The sequence below is a fragment of the Trachypithecus francoisi genome, unplaced genomic scaffold (genome assembly GCF_009764315.1).
Source record: "Trachypithecus francoisi isolate TF-2019V2 unplaced genomic scaffold, Tfra_2.0 Lachesis_group17, whole genome shotgun sequence".
In the NCBI taxonomy this organism is placed as follows: domain Eukaryota; kingdom Metazoa; phylum Chordata; class Mammalia; order Primates; family Cercopithecidae; genus Trachypithecus; species Trachypithecus francoisi.
The window spans coordinates 42735815-42754527 of NW_022681462.1; the positions used below are offsets into that span (position 1 = coordinate 42735815).

General features: G+C 44.5%; 1 protein-coding gene across 11 annotated transcripts in view; it reads right to left on the bottom strand.

Annotated features, from left to right (window-relative positions):
- Window positions 1–581: 581 nt before the first annotated feature.
- Window positions 582–18713, bottom strand: part of BCL2L11 (BCL2 like 11) — a 47209-nt gene continuing 29077 nt past the window's right edge. For 9 of the 11 annotated variants that reach the window (XM_033175476.1, XM_033175475.1, XM_033175470.1 and 6 more), the window contains one exon: window positions 582–4935. In XM_033175476.1, the coding sequence (XP_033031367.1) occupies window positions 4837–4935 (99 nt within the window). In that variant the 3' untranslated portion in view covers window positions 582–4836. Of the gene's footprint in view, window positions 4936–15126; window positions 15252–18713 lie in introns of all 11 variants that reach the window. The other 2 variants (XR_004428257.1, XR_004428255.1) reach the window with 1 other exon arrangement.

Below are 18713 nucleotides of genomic sequence, written 5' to 3' on the forward strand. Positions count from 1 at the left end.
TTCCCAGCACTATAGGAAAAAGTGCCAAATTGAGTACTTACTTATTCGGATTTTATCACCTGTATCCCCAAACCAGACTTTAATTTCTTTCACTCATTCCTAAGGCAATTCCCATCCACCCCGCATGATAGGAGCTGGGAACTTACTGGTTCCTGGTCATTTCACACCCAGGGTCTAGGCATGTTTGGGTGACCCCTTTGACTCCGAGCAGGTGCTGCAGACAAGCACTTTCTACTATTGGGTGGATGGGGTAAGATGGTGGGGCACCTGCCATATCACTCATCAGGAGTTGGCTCCTAGTACACTTCCCTGCCCCCACAATTCCCCACCCAAGTGCTGAGTCATATCTGACTGTGCAGGCAGAATACTTTGCTAGCAGTCGCACCAGCCACATCAAAACTTTAAAGACTGGTTTGCTTTTAAATGTACTGCACAGATTCGTCTTCAAGCAAAAATCTATGAGCTACACACAGCTACATTTTACGACTGGTAACAGCAGATGTGTGGGCGTGTACACGTTCATATATAATTTCAGCTGTTTCTCTGACATTTTGTGCAAACAAATCAAACAGCTCACCAAAACTAGTTGTAAGTTTTATTTTTATAAAATTAACATAAAAGATTCTTTAAAAATCTGCAGTTATTTACAGCAGTATTGCACAAGTAAAGTGGCAATTACCCTGTCAAAATTCATCAGTGCAAAACACAAGTAAGCCAGGGAAACTGCAATACAAATGCTACATATGCTGGGTCCTAGAAAACAGGTTAGTGATGGATCAGTATACAAACAGATCAGTGCTATTTATAAGTGGGTACCTGAAGAGTTCTGATACAGTAACTAGTGGTCACAGAATCTGGACATAAAACATGAGAGCGCTTCTATAATCTGAAATCCCCAAATAAAAGTAGTCAAGTTACTTAGCTGGGAGCTTGAGGATGCTTCTTACACACAATGCTGTTTAAAGTAGACCCCAACTGATTTAGTGTCATGTGTAGATACGTTCCCCCTGCCCTCCACATGTGTGAGTAGACACACACAGGAACCAGGATAAATCAGCAGGGATGGCAGAACCACCTGCATGGAACCACCATGAAGTCTCCTTAAAGCTTCCACGAGCTTTCACATCTTAACACCCAGCCCAGTGGGGCCCCAACCTCCCCTGAAGGAGATGGAGAATCAGGAGGGCATCGACCTGAAGAAGCAGACTGACCAAATGCAGTGACCAAATGAGTGGGGCGTGGGGAGGGCTGTATAGTTAATTAAAATTAGCTCCTGAAGACAATTTAGTCCAGCCTCAAGCACAGGAAGTCGCACAGCAGGTGGGGGAAAACCTAACCACTCACAGTTGTCCAAAAGGGGTTAGTGGCCTGAGGTGGTCCTGAGGCAGGAGCCACCTCTCCCACCCGTCCCCTGGTCTTGCCCAGCCCTAGCCCTGAACAACTGCAATGCACACCTCCGGAAGTGGCACATTTTAACTTTTTTTCTAAACACAGAGTTGTCAGGGATACATTTTCAATAGAAAAATCTTTCCCACCTGCTGATAATACTTTGGTTTTTTTGTTTTCCTAAAGATAAAGCCTGGAGTCAGCAAAATTTGCTTGCTTGAGAAGCTAGTTGCTTTGGAACAAACAGAAGGTTGCTGGGTATTTCTTGGAGTAGAATTTTGTAGCCTGCCAGACTGAGTTTCTCACTGGCATCAAACACACACTTCATCATAAGGGCGGCAAAGCCCAAGAATTGAAACCCACTTGACTGGAAATACCAGGACCCAAAGCTGGAGAGCCGCCCTGGAGGACCATGTGGTCTGCAATGAGCTCTCCAGTCACCCCCTACACCTCTCAGGAGGTAACTTCATGGAATGGCAGGGGTGCGGGAGACAGGGATGTTAATACTTTTCAGAAATTAAGACATTAAATAAGCAGAAAATAAATATACAATATTTCTACAAGTTACAGCATTACGAAACAGTAGGACACATCACACAGAAAAAGAATCTACAATATTTACAATCCTTGATTCCGAAAAAGTTTAGAAAAACAGTGATTTGTTTACTCATTTATGCTGTACAAAATTTTACAAGAAAGGTAAAGGAAACACAATTGCACACAGACATTTGGCTCAGTTGATAAGTAAAATATGACCTACTAATCTAATAAATACTCACAATATATACATTAAGAAGGGGAAACGGCAGACAACTGTATTCCACTATATTTTTTTAATCAGAAGGAATTTTAAACTTGATTTCTCCACAACCCCCACCCCCAACATTCTTCATCAACTGGTTTCTGGGAAGGACATCTGAAGAATCACTCACGAAGCTATTTTGTGTGTATTTATTGTGTTTCTGTGTTAAGTCACAGGACACTTTTTACAAACCTCACATGGGGAGAGGTGTCAAGGCACAAAATCTGCATTAAGTTTCCAAAAAGGGGATTTAATTATTTTTTCTACAAAAACGTTTTTTAAAAAAGGTAAAAACGTATACCCACGGGAGGCATACTTTCTGCAGAGGAATCTTGATAACCAGATACATACAGTACAGAGACATCCAGTCATCGCTTTAAGTTCTGGTGCTAACAGCCTGTTCTTTAATACTCCTACAATTCATAGACTCTCTAATTTCCTCAGGAACTGTTTCCACATCCAGCCTGGAGGCCACCAGGCCAGAGGGAAACGTGCTCGTGTGTTGAACACAGCCCCTGGGCAGCGCAGGACAGGGCCCCCTGTGTCTGGCCCAGGGCTGCACCCAGTGTGCGCTCCCAGGGGCTGCAAAGCTGAGGAAACAGAGTAAAGTGCTCTAGTCAGGAGACTGGCACATGAGTACAGGGATCCTGGGAGGGGGCGCCCAGAACCAAATACATCTTTGGTGTGTGTGTGTGTCCAGCAGGCCTACGGCTGCAATCCTACCACTGCTCATAACCATGGGCTTTGTGTAACCCTACAAATGGGCTCGAGACACATTAGGGAACAAGTTGAGCTCCAACACAGCTTTAAAAATAAGTCAAAGTCCCAAGAAGATTCTTGGGGAAACGAAATTACTTAAAGAAAGAATATTTGGAATTAAACCATCTCTACCTAAAGGAAAAAGTGAATATGCAATACATACATATATATATGTGTGTGTGTGTGTGTGTGTGTGTGTATATATTTTAAATTATGAAGATACAAGTGTTTAGATTTTTCCACCTAATTTAAATTATGTGAACATGCTGGCTCTTCTATTAGGCAAAACATTAGTTGCTGGCACTGCTGACTCATTTGAAGATTTACTTATTTCTTTTAAAAGCTGTTTAATGATTGGAGTTTTCAAAAATTTTAAGAGTTACAGAGTTCACAGAATTGTCTTCCCTCCTCAATTTCACTGCTCCCTAACCTGACTCTTTCCTGTGTCTCCCTGGGTGTCTGCTGCCTCTGAAATGACTGACCAGTGTGTGGTTTCCTTCCATTGCACTCATAAGGAGCAGGCAGAGAAAGAGCATCCTCACTACAGGGCTGGGGGCACGAGTGGCCTGACAATATCCAACTGTCCTGGAAGAACGAAAAAACCAGACTTCTGCCCAGAAGTCTTCCATGGTGCTGGTGGAAGTGGGATGAAGCCTATGTTTCAAAGTGAATTTAAAGGAGTGGGGCCAGTAGACTGAATGCAGGAGGACTAAAATGCAGGAGGCCAAGCAAATGGCCATCAGAAGCCCTGTCCCAGGCCTGTGCCCATTCCCATGAAGGCGTGAGCTGGATGCTGCAGCTGGACTCTGCTGTATTGGACACGGTGGCCCTCTGGGACCTGATGCTGACAGTGCATCCTGTGAACATGGGAAAGCCTGCAACCAGAAAAGCCAGCAGCACAAAGGGGCGTAGCACTTAGGTCTGTTGCTATTACTGCTATTGCCTCTTCAGAATACTTCCCAATAACATGCTCATCAAAATGGAATGAAAACCAACACCAAATGCTTCCCAGTTAATAACAGATCGCTCGAACTGTGCAAGGTACAGGCGGATATTAACTCTTGTTCTGACTCAGTTTCACTTTATCATGAAAATACACTGGACCAAATCTATGCATCTGAGTCCAGACTGGAGGTACATCACAAAAAGTGATGAGGAAAGACGCAAAAATAGTCTGAAATTTTGCCACAGATGCAACTGAATTTATAAAGGTACGTAAATATTTACAAATGGGACTGGCATATCAATGCAGGTGACAAGAGACCCTCTGCCCTTTTAATCAGTTCCATTTCAAAAGAACTCTTTTGGTATTAATAAAAATAATTTTAAAAGGTCAAAGAGGCAATAGTAGGGAAGGGAGTGAGTATATCACACCTCTCCCTATTTAAAAATTCTGTAATCTCTAAAAATAAACTAAGGCAGCTTTTTAAGTTAGCTGGCTCAGTTTCCACTGCAGGGTTTACATAATCCTCTGAGAATAGGCCATAGGTTCTTAAAATTTTAATACAAAAATTATTCACAATTGATTAAAAAGTTTCCATTTCCTTTTTGAAAAGCCTTATGAAAGAAGGTGATGGGGAAAACACACTGCATGTAAACACCATTCTTACACAAAATCCTGTTCCAAAAAACCATGGTTTGTACATTAAAAAGCAAAGAATGCTCCCTCCTTTACATTCACAAGAAACTTCCATTAGAAATTCGGCTGTGTGGTGATGAACAGAAAGGTCAAGTTCCCATCCAGCTCGGTGTCTTCTGAACACATCACCTGCCCCTCCACGAGAGAACCGCTGGCTGCATAATAATGGCACCAGGAGACCGCGGTGCTGGGGCTTGTTGGTTTGAACAAGCAAAATGTCTGCACGTATCTTGGCTCCGCAAAGAACCTGTCAATGCATTCTCCACACCAGGCGGACAATGTAACGCAACAGTCGTAAGATAACCATTTGTGGGTGGTCTTCGGCTGCTTGGTAATTATTCAAAAATACCTGAAACAACAAAAGGAAAACTTCTTAGTTTCTCCCTAATTTGGGAGTGGGGAGGGGAGGGAGCCCATATTTAAGTGAACAACCAATCCCATCTTAAACACTATGAAAGGCACCTCTTCACGAGCACTGTATCACAAAGCACGATTCCTCCCTGAGACTGTGAAGAAAACTTGTTTTCATTTCCCTGCAAAGGGGAAGACATCCCTACATAAAGGGCAGGCATACCAATGATTTACTCCTTAAAATAGAAAAAAAAAAAAAAAAAAAAAAAAGAAAGCACCCAAAAGAATGTCTGAAAAACTCAAAGAGGATGTAAAGCAACTATCTTAACACCCAAGTTAATTGACATTCAAATATGCTGCAGATTCCCTCAGGGGTGAATTTCTGGCAGCTGTAATTTATTTGAGAAACCAGTGATTTGGAGTAATCTGCCCTAAGAAGCTAAGTAAAGGCGTGCAGTGATGCACCACTGTGCCTCTGGCTGCTTGGCTACGATAAACACTGTGACCCAGAGGGGTGCCCATGGTCACAGACACAGGCAATGTCAACCCCCATCCTCCTACCCTCCCGGTGTGGGGAGGAAAGAGCAATCCAGAACATAAAAAAGCCTCTGTGCCAGTGACCAGTCTGTTTGTTACAAGCTGAGAAACTGTTCAAAAGGAAATCACCAGCTTATTCAATGCTTTCAGGGTCCTCAGGTCTTCCACAGCGCCCACTTTCAGGTTGTAATCCATCTTGTGGGTAAGTGCAAGGTATAAATTCAAAGTTGCCAAAGACGGCGGCAACACAACACATCAACCTCAACGCCATGAGCTACAACCTGGTTCGCTGTTCAAGTCTGAAATCTGCCCTGGACATTTCTTAATGACTAATCCACACGAGACTGGGCTACGTGACTGCCTCTCCACAAATCCCCTTCTCACTGAGTGGGGGATGCCTCCAACACACCGTCGCGGGAACCACCGGCCATGAATCAGGCTGAGACAACTGTCCCCTCAGACCCCGAAAAGCCCCCACAGACAACCAGCTGCAGCTGCAGCTCCACTGTTTACACAAGCTCTGCCTCGCTTGTCTGACAGAATGGGATTGTGATAAGGCCAGGGCATTTCCCCTTTTCCTTCCATAACAAGATTGGAGGAAATCAGCTTTATGTAAGCGATTCCTGTAGAGGTACTCTGTAACCACAGTCTGTGATTTTTATCTGTTTTACACACAAGATTGCTTTGTTTTGATTTAACTTTCAAAATTACTTTGCTGCCTCTGTGTGAGAATAATTTAGGGGAAGGTTAATTTTAGTGTAGACTAATATTAATAGGTTGACAGAGACTTATTCAAAATAAAACCACAGCTTACTAAAATGAAGAAAATGTATGCTATGATGAGCTAAGTAATCAATCCAGGCAGGGAAGTTTTGTGCCAACCTGGTGTCATTGCCATGTTCGGTATGGCCAGAAAATGGGGCTGACTGGGTGTCCACAGTCAACAGGACACCAATGAGGGGGCTGGGCCAATTTGTGAAGGGCAGACTCCAACTGCTGACACTTGCTAAGTTTCATATTCTAGCACTGGCAGCGTCCAAGGGAAGAAATCTTCTGCCCACTCTTGGAGGACAGCAGGAGACTGTGACCAAGCTTAAGTAGAAGTCACCTCACGAGAGAATCTTTCCAAGTTTTTAGAGTTCCGCTTTCATCTCAAATGTAAAGGATATGGGGTATTCAAAGACATGCTGGAGAGGGTGGGGAAAATGCAGGAAATTTTGGCAAAAGTTACACCCAATCTCTGACTCATGAGAAGATGCTAAAGCATCCCAGTCTGCAAGGGTGCGGGGATGCCTGCCCTCTCAGACGGCGGGCATGACAACATGGCACACGCTTTTAAGTTGACAAGCAATTGCTTTTGGACGACATTCAACAGAGGAAGCCATTACCACGGATTCAAAGAGCTGTGCCAGCCCAGAAAGCATTTGACAGCTGGCACGGCTGGCTGGAGCTGCTGTTGGCTTGAAGCGTATGCCCGTACTGCAAAAGACAGCTGGAGGATGGGCAGCCCCTACCTCTGCAGACTGGCTGCCCTCTTAATACCTGCAGCCATAAAAATTACTGTGGCTTATGGTCAGGGCCTGGTGACACTAAACTGGGGCAAGTGGCCAAAAGCTGCAGTAGGGCGAAGACGCAGAACTAAGACTGATGGCTCAATGCTGCTCAAAGTGCCAACAGCTTCAGCCAGCTCCAGTGAAATCTCCCTGCGATCTAGATACGTGAGGAGCGGTTGCTACAATTCAGCTCCTAAACCAGGGCCTTTGGTTTTGGGGTGGTGTAAGGGGTCAGGAGGGAGTTTGAAGCGATTAGAGAAAGTCCCCTAAGACGGAATGCACTGGTGAAAGGTCAAAGTAAGGGCACACCCAGAGGCTTCTGGCCAGGGTAGCATATCCAAAATGGAATGGGCAAGTCAGGACTAAAAATGACAATCTCTGTATTGTTGGGGAGCTGCCAGTTAAAGGCGAGTATGACTGAGCCAGGAGCTGTCACTTGCAGTGTGAGTGGTCCCTCGCATCTAATGTGGGCTAAGACAATAAACACACCCATAAAAGGAGCATCAGCAGCCACGCCTGGACCGTCTTCCTGAGACCCACTGTGTCCGCAGAGCTGGCCTCCCGCCTAGAGTCCAATAAGTCTGCGTCTGCTAAGTGGTTCTTAATCAGGTGGAAGAGACATCTGTGTATCACAAGTGCATTTAAGTTCTGCCACTCCCAAACTGGGTAATAGAAAAAAGACACACTGTCTTTCCTGATTAAAAACATTTTTAAAAAAAACTATTAAAATAAATATAAACAGGGAAGATGCTCCACTCCCTCCTGAAACTTCTGGGTGTCCTCCTCTTTATGGGCTGAACTGTAAACTGTGTCCCCTCAAATCATCTGTTGCAGTTCTAACCCCCTGGACCTCAGACTGTGACTGTAAGTGGAAACAGGGTCATCAGTAAGGTGATTAAGTTAAAATGAGGTCACTGTGGGGTGGGCTCTAATCCAAGATGTTCTTAGACAATTGGGACACAGAAACCCACTGGGGTAGACCACGTGAAGACACAGGGGATGACGGCATCTACAGGTCTGGAGGCTAAGTCTGCACCATGATCACAGACTTCCAGCCTCCAGAACTAAGAAAAATAAACTCCTGTTGTGTGAGCCACCCAGTCTCTAGAACTCTGCACAGCAGCCCTAACTAATACACCCTTTCACTGATGCTTACCCATAATTCTCAGTCTGTCACCCTTTAAGTGAAAACAATCCTTCTTACAGGGTTGGGTAATTCTGTTTTAGCATAAATTGCAAAAATACTTTAGGAAGATATAGTAACTCATTTGGGTGAAGGAGATTATTTTTAAAGACCAAATTGGCTAGTAAGTTACAACTGAAGTGACCATATATTACAGTTCTCTCCTCTCTCACTCTTTCTCTACACCGACACACATACACACAATCACAAGTGCACAAAGCGGAGGGCCCCACCCAGTTAGGTACTGTAATCTCCATAGTCTAAATCAAGAGCTATAGGAGGACTGGGTTACCTGGAGGTAACTGCCTTTTGTGGCCATCCCATGTGTCCAGAAGATGACCCCTTCAACATTCACAACCTTGTATGTCCCTCCAGGAACCAGTTCCTGACAGCCCCTGCTCCTCTCAGGGTAAGGGGCTCCAGTGGCCTTGATGCTGACCAGCATCAGGTGGGGGCCCAACTTCAAGGCATGTGTCTGTGTACCCACTAGGTCTGGTGGTAATAGCTGTGTCGCCAGCACAAAATAGTAAACAAGATAATAAAGTAAGGACAATACAGAGGCAAATAAAATGAGAGAGAGAAAAAACCTGGCCAGAGAGGAAGTGGGGGAGCCAGGGCAGGAAGGCACCAGGGTGAATCCCCACATTGAGCCCCAAAGGAAGAGGAGAATTTCTTGGAAGTACAAGAGGAGAATGGGCAGTGCAAGTGGAGAGAGAAGCTGGGCAGAGGCAGCAAGGCCAACAGGCAGAAGGGGCCAGCAGCTCAGTAAAGATAATCTAAGTAGTGGATAAATATTTATCATAAACCAGAAGGAAAAATTATGCCAAGTTGCAGGATTGCTCCTCCACAGACTGTGCCCTCTAAGTGTAAAGGCATAGGATTCTGTCTCTACAAGTTTCCTCAGCATAGACTTAGGCAGTCTTTCTCTGAAGACATGAACAATGCCCTTTGAGATGGTGTCGCTCATTCAACAGGGAATTCCTAAATAGTTCTTCACACGTCCCCACGACACCAGATGGCACAAGCTCATCTGGGTGGCAACTGGGGAGGAGCTGAGCCACAGGAATGCCCTAGCGTGGGGTTCCTGCTCCCTTGCCAGGGGCTGGCACTGCCACTGCAGCAAGGAACATTGAGTGCAGGGCAGGAGTATCTTCAATTTACACTTGGGACGACCAATCAAGCGTCAGGGAATTTAATGACATTCTAATGCCAAAATAATCACAGAACAACACTCTCTTGCTCAGTCCAGGGAAGCAGATGCTTGGAAAAGAAAAGAGGCCCTGGCTCCAGGGAACTGGTCAGGTGGAACACCAGACACCTATAGAATGCAGCTTTGGATTCAGCTTCTCTCTCCAACAGTGAGAGGAGTCAATCCTTTGAAAAGCTGCACAGGGCACTCCAGGCCTTTGGACTTTGTGTGCCCAAACTTGGGGATGGAAGAATTGCCATGGCCACCACAAATGAAATAACCTAGCCCATGCTTTTCAGTCCCCACAACAACCGTGAGTGCCAGGGGAGCATTCCCTATGCTGTTTTGCAGCCAGTGACTACAGAGTTGGTCAAGCAAGTGACTCAAAGGGTGGTGCAAGACAGTGACAGGACAGGACAGGTACTCTTGGTCCACATGAAGATGGAATGCCAGAAGCAGGACAGAAGTTAAACGAGGGCTTTCAGGCCAGCACCTTCCCTCTTCGCATGCCCTGTTCCTGTGCCTGTGCCTGTGCCTGTGCCGGGAAGGGCCCGTTGCTCCTCAGACCTGAAGGGGGCCTTGTTTCAGGCTAAGCTGAGGTCACAGAGGTTCTGGAGTGAGAATTGAGAATCACTAAATGATTCCTACAATGCAGCTCAGAATACAGCCCACTCATCCATACTCCAAAGGCAGGGTTGACACCCACTGGGCCAAAGGACTCAGTAAGTACATCACAGACCTAGACATAGCATGGCTCAAGGGGGGACTTAAATTTAAAAAGCACAAATATGCATAACACAATTTTAAAAAAGGCTGAGATCAGACGTGACATCAAGGAGTTATCCTGGGAACCAGGGGTGAAATGTGCTGTAAGACAGCCACAGTTAAGAGTTTCCTGGCAGTCAAAGCAACAAGGGAAAAACGACAATTTCATCGTCATATCAAAGCAAGCTCAATTCCTAATTCTAAGAGGCATTCAAAAATAAGGTATACCTATACAACTCTGAGATGCAGAGGAATTTAACTTACTCGAAAGCTTGTTTCTTTCAGAATTTCAACACTAAATGTATAGGGTGTCCTGAAAGTTATTTTTTATATATATTTATACATACACTATATATTATTATATATTATATATAAGAGGAGGCTGAATTTTGGACTGTGAGACCAGAAAGGACAGAGGGAATCTCTGTTCCAGGCTCAGGCAACTGAGGAAGCAGTCTCTCTCTGGTTGGTGTCTGATCCCCATAGGCTGCAGAAAAGAGGGCCTGGGATGGACATCCAGGAGCCTGGGAATACCCAGGGGCTGTCATGGCATCTTTAGGGACACTGAGGTGGCAGGGTGGGACAGAGGACTAGGAGTCGCCCCCCTGATTCTGTTAGAACTACCACCCCACTACCCGTTCATAACCCAGCAGTCTAAACAGCATTTTAACTGGCAACCGAGTGACATAGAGGTCAGAGAGAAAAAGGCCCAGCACATAGTCAGCATCATGTGGAGCTCTTCAGGAAGATCTGGTCTCTCTCCACTTTCAGACCGACAACCACAGTCAAACGGCAGCTGAGCTGGTATTTCAGCGCTGGTTCCATATGCATGCTGTTTTCAGGTGTCAGAGGAGATTGATACAATACTGCCCAACACCAAATCCACTTTCTGTTCATCACCAAGGCAACAGGGATATTTGCATAGCTTGTGCCTACTGCACTTTGATGTCACCACAGCTGGGGAAAGGGCACTGGGAAGTTCCCTCCCAGATGCATGGTACCTTCACCCCAAACCAGTAGAGCACTCTCCTCTAGTGCTGCAGCTGATTTGCTATGGTGACAATGTGGTCTTCAGAAGTCAGATAAAAACTACATTTGCATAAGCCAAACTTTCATCCTATTTTTGACACACTATTTCAAAGAAATTATTATAGTTAAGGCATCTTGTGAGACAGATCTCTTCTCCAGTGAATGTTGGGGTGAGACTGTGCACTGAGGCTCTTCAGGCAGCACAGCACAGCCCTCCACTTGGTAGGTCTCTAGCCTGTCAGACTCCAGACCTGGTGCTGGCTAAAGTGGGGAATGACTCCCGCCTACCACTTCTGAAGTCGTCACTGTTCTATGGCCAACCATAGAGAAGACACAGATTGTTCTGACATCTGTGTGAGGCACCAGTAGTTGGAATATTAGATTCAGAGAAGAAACACACTGTTCCAAAATATTCCAGCCTCAGAAAAAAGCTAAGTGAGATGTAACATAGTTTAACCACAATTAAAACCTCTCCACTTTGTTTCAGGTGGTAGAAGTCTAGTGAAGGATGGTATGAGAAGCTTATTATTTTCGAGCGTCTGCAGCAGGGCCAAGTCTTAGTTCGTGTGCATCTTCATTTCCTCCTCAAGAGATTTAAAAAAAAAAAAACAAAACCCCAGTTAGACCTCCTGAAGTCCCCCTCCAGGCACCTGCATCTCCTTCCTCATGGTTACGTGTTCATGGCCTTGATCCAGAGCAGCCAGGCAGCCCTGCAGGTGTAGGCACCTGCCAAACAGATAAGCACTCACACGTGGTGCAAACAAGCACAAGTCCTCTAGCCCAATGCCCACCCAGCCATTTAAACACACACCAGTGCCTCAGCCTCATCTCATATTTGCCTACACCCAGACACAGCATGTGCAGTAGGGTCAACCACACAACTCGTTTAAAAAGCAGTTCCAGAGTATTTAAACGATAAGACAGGTGAACAGAGTTCCTGGCATCTCCCTTTCTAAACGCCAAAGACCAACTGAAAACTGTTTCAATTACAGTTCAAAGTGAGAGGAAACAGAATTATGATAACAGATGATAATATGAATTTTCTAGCTCCATCTCTAAATGTTCTTACTTAATCTTCACTACATGCCTAAGGGATAGACCAGGAAATGGACCTCCTAAAGGTTAAGGGTAGAGCCAGGGTTCTAGGTCTGACCCCAAAGTCCCCACACTTCATGTTTTCCTACAAGATCACACTCTGGCTTCAACGAGTAACAGAACGTGCTTGTTTGGAAAACCAGCAATCCATAGTCCACACAATCCCAGCCACATGTGCTCCTGAAAGTCTGAGGGAAGAACCAAGGAGCTCATCACCTCGGGCCATTGTACTTGTGGGATGGAAATGGGGTGGTCTAAGACAGGCAAGGAAGGCTCCTAAACCCAAACATTGAGCTGCCTCCTCCAGCTCTAAGGAAAACTCTTGATGAACCTGAAAACTGCGCCACTGATCAACAGCAGGTACATGAGGAGCTTATCTAAGCTTATCTAAGCTCCTCATGACTGCCTTTGTTATGAAAACTGGCATTCTATAAACTTATGTGAGTGAAGTGTGGGGCAACCTATCATTGCATGAGTTAGGTCTAATTTGAATTTAATATCTGATGTGCAGATTTCCACGATTCTTTTCACAGCCAGTAACAGAAAGCAACTTCTTTTACTAAACTCCAACATTCAATTAATGAAGACCTCCAAAGTATGCTGAGACCACACATTTGGGTTTGTGTTCAGTCTGTGCAATTACCAACAAGCAGGCTAAACTTTAGTCCTTGCCTTTGTACATTATTCACAGAAGAATGACCACCATTTATAAAAACAAGAATGAGATAGCACTGGGGATTTCACTTCTTAAGGAGAGCATGTAAGTATTTCAAATTCATATATAGTATAGGAAAACGCTAATGTAATGACACATTAAATTCTTTCCATCAAAATCAGTCTGCAAGCCACTTTCTCAACTCTACTTTGTCTGATTCAGGGCTAGATTTTGGTCTACATGCACTTCAATCAATTCATGTCTGCACATGCCCTGGACAGAGTAGGAAGTAGGCAGTGTAAACAAAAGATCACTGTTTCTTGTGATCAAACAGTGAAAGGGTTTTCATTCACTGCTGGCCTCATCTGGAGAGCAGCTTCATGTGCTGCTGTCCACTGCAGCACACCACCAGGACATGCCCAGGTCACAGTTAGCCAAGAGCAGTGTTCCTGCACATGGAGTGACTTGAGCTGGACAACCTGACTGCGAAGAACCTAGAAGCCACAGAAGGAAAACAACTCCAGCTTCAGTATTACGGGTGGTGGAGGGGAAAGAGGGAGGCATGTTGGTTGCAGAATGGCTCCAGTTATTCCAAGAGCAAGCATTTTTACATTCTAAGGGCTTCGGATCGCAGCCCCGGCCCATGGTCAAGACTCCCACCCAAGTAGACACTACCCTTCCAGTACCTCTGTTCCACATCTACAGAGGATCGCAATCTATCCTTGATGGCACTGTGTCCAGCAGATGAACCGGCACATGCACTCACACAGTTTAGGTGATGAAAGAAACTGGCAACGGCTACTGAAGAACAGTCTGGCTGTCTTGGGCTGACACACTCACGAGGAAGAGAAGGTGCAGGCTGCAGAAATACAAACACTGCACCACTCAGGTAAAGGCAAGCTGCTCACTTTCTCACAAATTCCAAAATAAAGATTTAGCTTCTCAGAGAACTTCTCTTCCCTCCATGCCCACTAACATCCCTGTGCTATCTAGCCTTTACCAATAGCCTCCCTACTCTCCACTAGGAGTCTCACAAGCTTGGAGTCTTATAGAGCGCCCCGCACAGCAGACCTGCATAGGAAGAGCTGTGAGCATCAGTGGCCCTCTGGCCATAGTTCATTCAGCAACAAATGCCTTTTAAGAGCTCCATGACCTCCACAGCCCCTGGGCTTTGTCCCACAACTGGTTCTCCCTGTGCCTGCACTACTGGTGCCTCCTGCCAAATCTTTAAGAATCCGAGCATCAAAATAAATATTGAGAGTAACGCATTGTAGCCCATTAAATAAAACAGGAATCCATGAATCCAAGTTGGTATACTAAATAATTATATGAGAGAAAGGAAAGCTCTTCGTCCTTTATAAGCTCTGTCATATTACAAATGGAAAAGTACTAACTTCACAGTGGAAGACACCACCTTGGATCAAAGTGAACCTCATCAGTAACAGGACAAATGGACATCCTGTGCCTCCTGCTGTGCCACACTGAGGACACATCACCTCTGGAGTGCTCCTGTCAGAAATGCAAAACGTGGGTCTCATCATGCAGAAATGTCAAATAAATCAGACAGTCTGTAAATTACAACTGCCCTGATCCTTCAAAATGTCACTGTCATAAAAGACAAAGACAGAGGATGGTTCCAAATTAACAGAGCCAGAAGTAAGACACTTGAATTCCATGCATGATCTTACATTGGCTCTTGGGCTAGAAAATACATTTTTTCTTTTTCTTTTTTTTTTTCCTGAGAAGGGCACTGTTGGGACAAGTACATTTGAATAAGGTCCACAGATCAGATATGAGTTCTGTAAAACTATTTGTGAATTTTGATAATTACACTGTGGTTACACAAGGGATTACTCTTATTTTTGGGAAATATATACTGAAGTATTTTTAGTGTAGGAAAAGCAGTATCATGCCTGTAGTTTATTCTGAAATAAACTGTACACGGGTACAAAGAGGGAAAACATGAAAACAAATGGGGTGGATATAAAAGGGTGGTTCTTTGTGTCATTCTTGCAACATTTTTGTAAGTCTGAAATGATTTCAAAATGAAGTTACCAAAATCCACTGAAGTAGTAAAACTCCGACTGAATAGAGGGGCCAGGCCGTTCAGCCCGGCAGGGTCAGCTGGGAATGACACTGCATCGGGAGAGAAGAGGGGACATGCACTGGGACTTTGCGCTCACCTGTGCCTCTCTCACCTCCTCCTTCAAGGATTCAGCCTCCACAGCTCCGTCTCAAACGCTTCCCCACTGCCCTTAAGTGGACTGAATACATGACAACTACACGACAACTTCCTCTATTTCTCTAACTGGAAAAACGGGAAAATATCCTGTCAGGCTTCGCAAGGCTCATGGCAATAAAAGACTAACACTTTAGACAAGGCATTGTAATAGCATTAAGCAAATAAAGACAGTCAGTATTTAAAAGGTTAATATCCATCCGAAAGCAGCGCAGTGAGGTACACTGCTTGCCAAGAGAGGATAATTCCCTTGTGAAGACAGCAGGTAATTTGAATTCATTATTTCCCAAAACGGCCTCCCATTACCTTCCCAGATTTCTGCCCCCAATATTTAACAATGGACCATTAAGTGTGATTCCAGACAATGGACTGTTTTTAATCTAACAAGTATCAAGACGGGTGCCTGTGGCTCTGAAGATCACTGTGTCACTATCCAGAGTATTATCCAGTATTTTGAACTTTTTTTTTTTTAGACGGAGTTTCACTGGACTACAATGGCGCAATCTCAGTTCACTGCAACCTCCGTCTCCTGGGTTCAAGTGGTTCTCCTGCCTCAGCCTCCCGAGTAGCTGGGATTTGAAGATCACTGTGTCACTATCCAGAGTATCATCCAGTGTTTTGAACTATTTTTTTTTTTAGATGGAGTTTCGCTGGACTACAGTGGCGCAATCTCAGTTCACTGCAACCTCCGTCTCCTGGGTTCAAGTGGTTCTCCTGCCTCAGCCTCCCGAGTAGCTGGAATTACAGGTGCCCACCACCACGCCCAGCTAATTTTTTGTATTTTTAGTAGAGACGGGGCTTCACCATCTTGGCCAGGCTGGTCTTGAACTCCTGACCTCAGGTGATCCACCCACCTCGGCCTCCCAAAGTGCTGGGATTACAGGTGTGAGCCACCGTGCCCAGCCTTGTGTTATGAGCTATTCATAAAATCTGAATATATTTATCTTTGTTTTAGAAAAATTGTGTTATAACCTAGAATCTATCCCTACTCCTTTCCCCCAATATCCCAGCCTACTAAGAAAGCTAAAGTCCTTTAATTATTTGTGACTGTATTTTTGCACTAATATTCTTAAGATATGCAAAAGAATATGCACAATGACAAAACCTTGTAAATACTGCAATCAGACAAATTTCTTTTACCAAAAGCATGGGAACAATAGGCTGCATCTTACTGGAAACACAGACATGACCATCTTAAACATTAAACTGTGAAATGACATTGGGAGAAGAGGAGGGGAGGCAGGCTATGAACCTGTTAAGGTGCTGCTATCACATCCTCAACAGAGAGGCAAGGGTAACAAAGACAACCCAGCAGCCTAGGTTTCATTTGCATGTGACTCAAACTATTTCCCACCTTGACAGCTTTGCAAGAGGATGGCTGGGGACTGGGATGCACTCCAGTCCCCACGCCAGCCTTAGTCCATGTCTTGTCACTGACCACTCAGGGTAGCCATGGAGGTGCATTCACCAGGTGCATCTGGGCAGGCCGACAGGAAAGCCTTGTGGAGTCATGCATTCATATTGCATGGTTTAAAGAGAAACTTGTATAATATCCTTGAACACATCCAGCTCTGTAGTCAAAATCTCTAACAAAATCCTTGAGAATGTGTGAGCTTATCTCAGTACCCAGAGCTCCTGGCAGCAGGGGGACACTGTGGGCACCAGGCAAGGCCTACTGCCGCCGCTCTCTCTCAGGCAGCCCCATCTAGGGCAGATCCTGCCCTGAGAGTGTCTACAAAGTCCCTTCCAGATGGGAAGGAGACAGGCCCAGCGGATGGTCAGTTCACTGCCTAGGTTCAGAGATGTCTCCATACCAATCAGAAATGATCTATCTTGTTGGATTCTGGACACAATCTCAGAATCGGGACTTGAGTGTATTCACCTATACTCTTAAAGGGACTCATGTCCTCCCCACTTCCATCCTGAATACACTGTGGTCCTACTTCTCACCAGTTCTTCCTAGTCAACCAAGAGACAGTCACGTCCAGTCACACACAGGAACACCAAAATCCCTTTAGGTAAACCAAGGCAGAGGAACTGGAGGGAATGGTTACTTCAGTGACAAGTTATAAAACCAACCAAACTTCCAAAAAAATTGCCATTTCAGATTTAGGCTGGAAAGCAACATATGTTCTGTGAACTGGTTTATGTCAGGTGGAGGATGCCAGGAGTTTTGCCAACTAAAGACAGTATTTTAAGAAATTCTTAAGTCCATCAATGTCACACTTCCCATTTTACAACAGAATCATTACTAACAGCATGCTCCTCAAACACCCCCACAGAAAGGCAGGAAGATCCAATGTGTGTTTTAAAACATCCTTGACTCTTACAGAAATTCCATACTGAAGAACTGAAAGTGTCCTTTGTAATGGGAAAATGTCTATTTGTCTAAAAGAAGCCTAAAAAACATTGTATAAAGGCAGAAAAATAATAATTCAAAGGTAAAATCCATTTACTTAGCAACAATTAACTAAGCATGACCTCCCCTAGAAGAGAAAATAGATTAAAAAAAAAAAAACTTTAAGAGGTACTTATATGAAACAACAATGTCCAGGAAAAAAAAAAATAGAGCTAGAAGAGAAGGGGTAAGAATAAATTATATTAACAACTACAACATTTTCCACAAAATAAGAATTAGTATCTTCCTTTTGGATAAATCAACTGAATTAATACTTTTATATGAGGTGTTTAAAACTTTGTGAACAAGTAAATACCCTAAATCACACTTTTGCTAGTGCACCCTTTAGCAGAAGCAGTCACAGATGTTCTCAATGGTACTAACTCCTGGAGTCAAAGTCTACACATTTAAAAACCTCTCCCACGTGGCCAGGCGCAGAGGCTCAGGCCTGTAATCCCAGCACTTTGGGAGGCTGAGGTAGGCAGATCACGAAGTCAGGAAATCGACACCATCCTGGCCAACATGGTGAAACCCCGTCTCAACTAAAAATATAAAACTAGCTGGGTGTGGCTGCGGGCACCTGTAATCCCAGCTACTCAAGAGGCTGAGGCAGGAAAATTGCTTGAACCTGGGAGGCGGAGGTTGCAGTGAGCTGAGATTGCGCCACTGCACTTAAGCCTGGTGACAGAGCAAGACTCCGTCTCAAAAACAAACAAAAGTCTCCCATGTGAAAAAGGTGTCCAAATGGTCACCTATATTGCCCCCAGGTAAAACAAACAAAAAAACACTGCTTCTACTAACTACAGAAGATGATACAGGCTACAATTTTTTTTAAAAATCAAGAACATAGCTCAAAATACGTGGCAGTCAATTATCCATAATATAAAGTTTTTATAGCCCAAATTACAGGCTATTGATGAGTGGCCTCCTAATACATTTCAACAATTAAATGTCCAAAGACAACAATGGGCTCTGCAAGGGCAATGGCTCCCTGCTCTTACTCAGGTCACCCCGCAAATTGCAGGAGAGTCTTTTACATGAGTGCTGGGATTGCTCCCATGTGCTAAGTGACAAAAGATGTTGTTTAAAAATTACCTTTAACTTTGACCTAAAATGCACAAGGGGAGTACAGA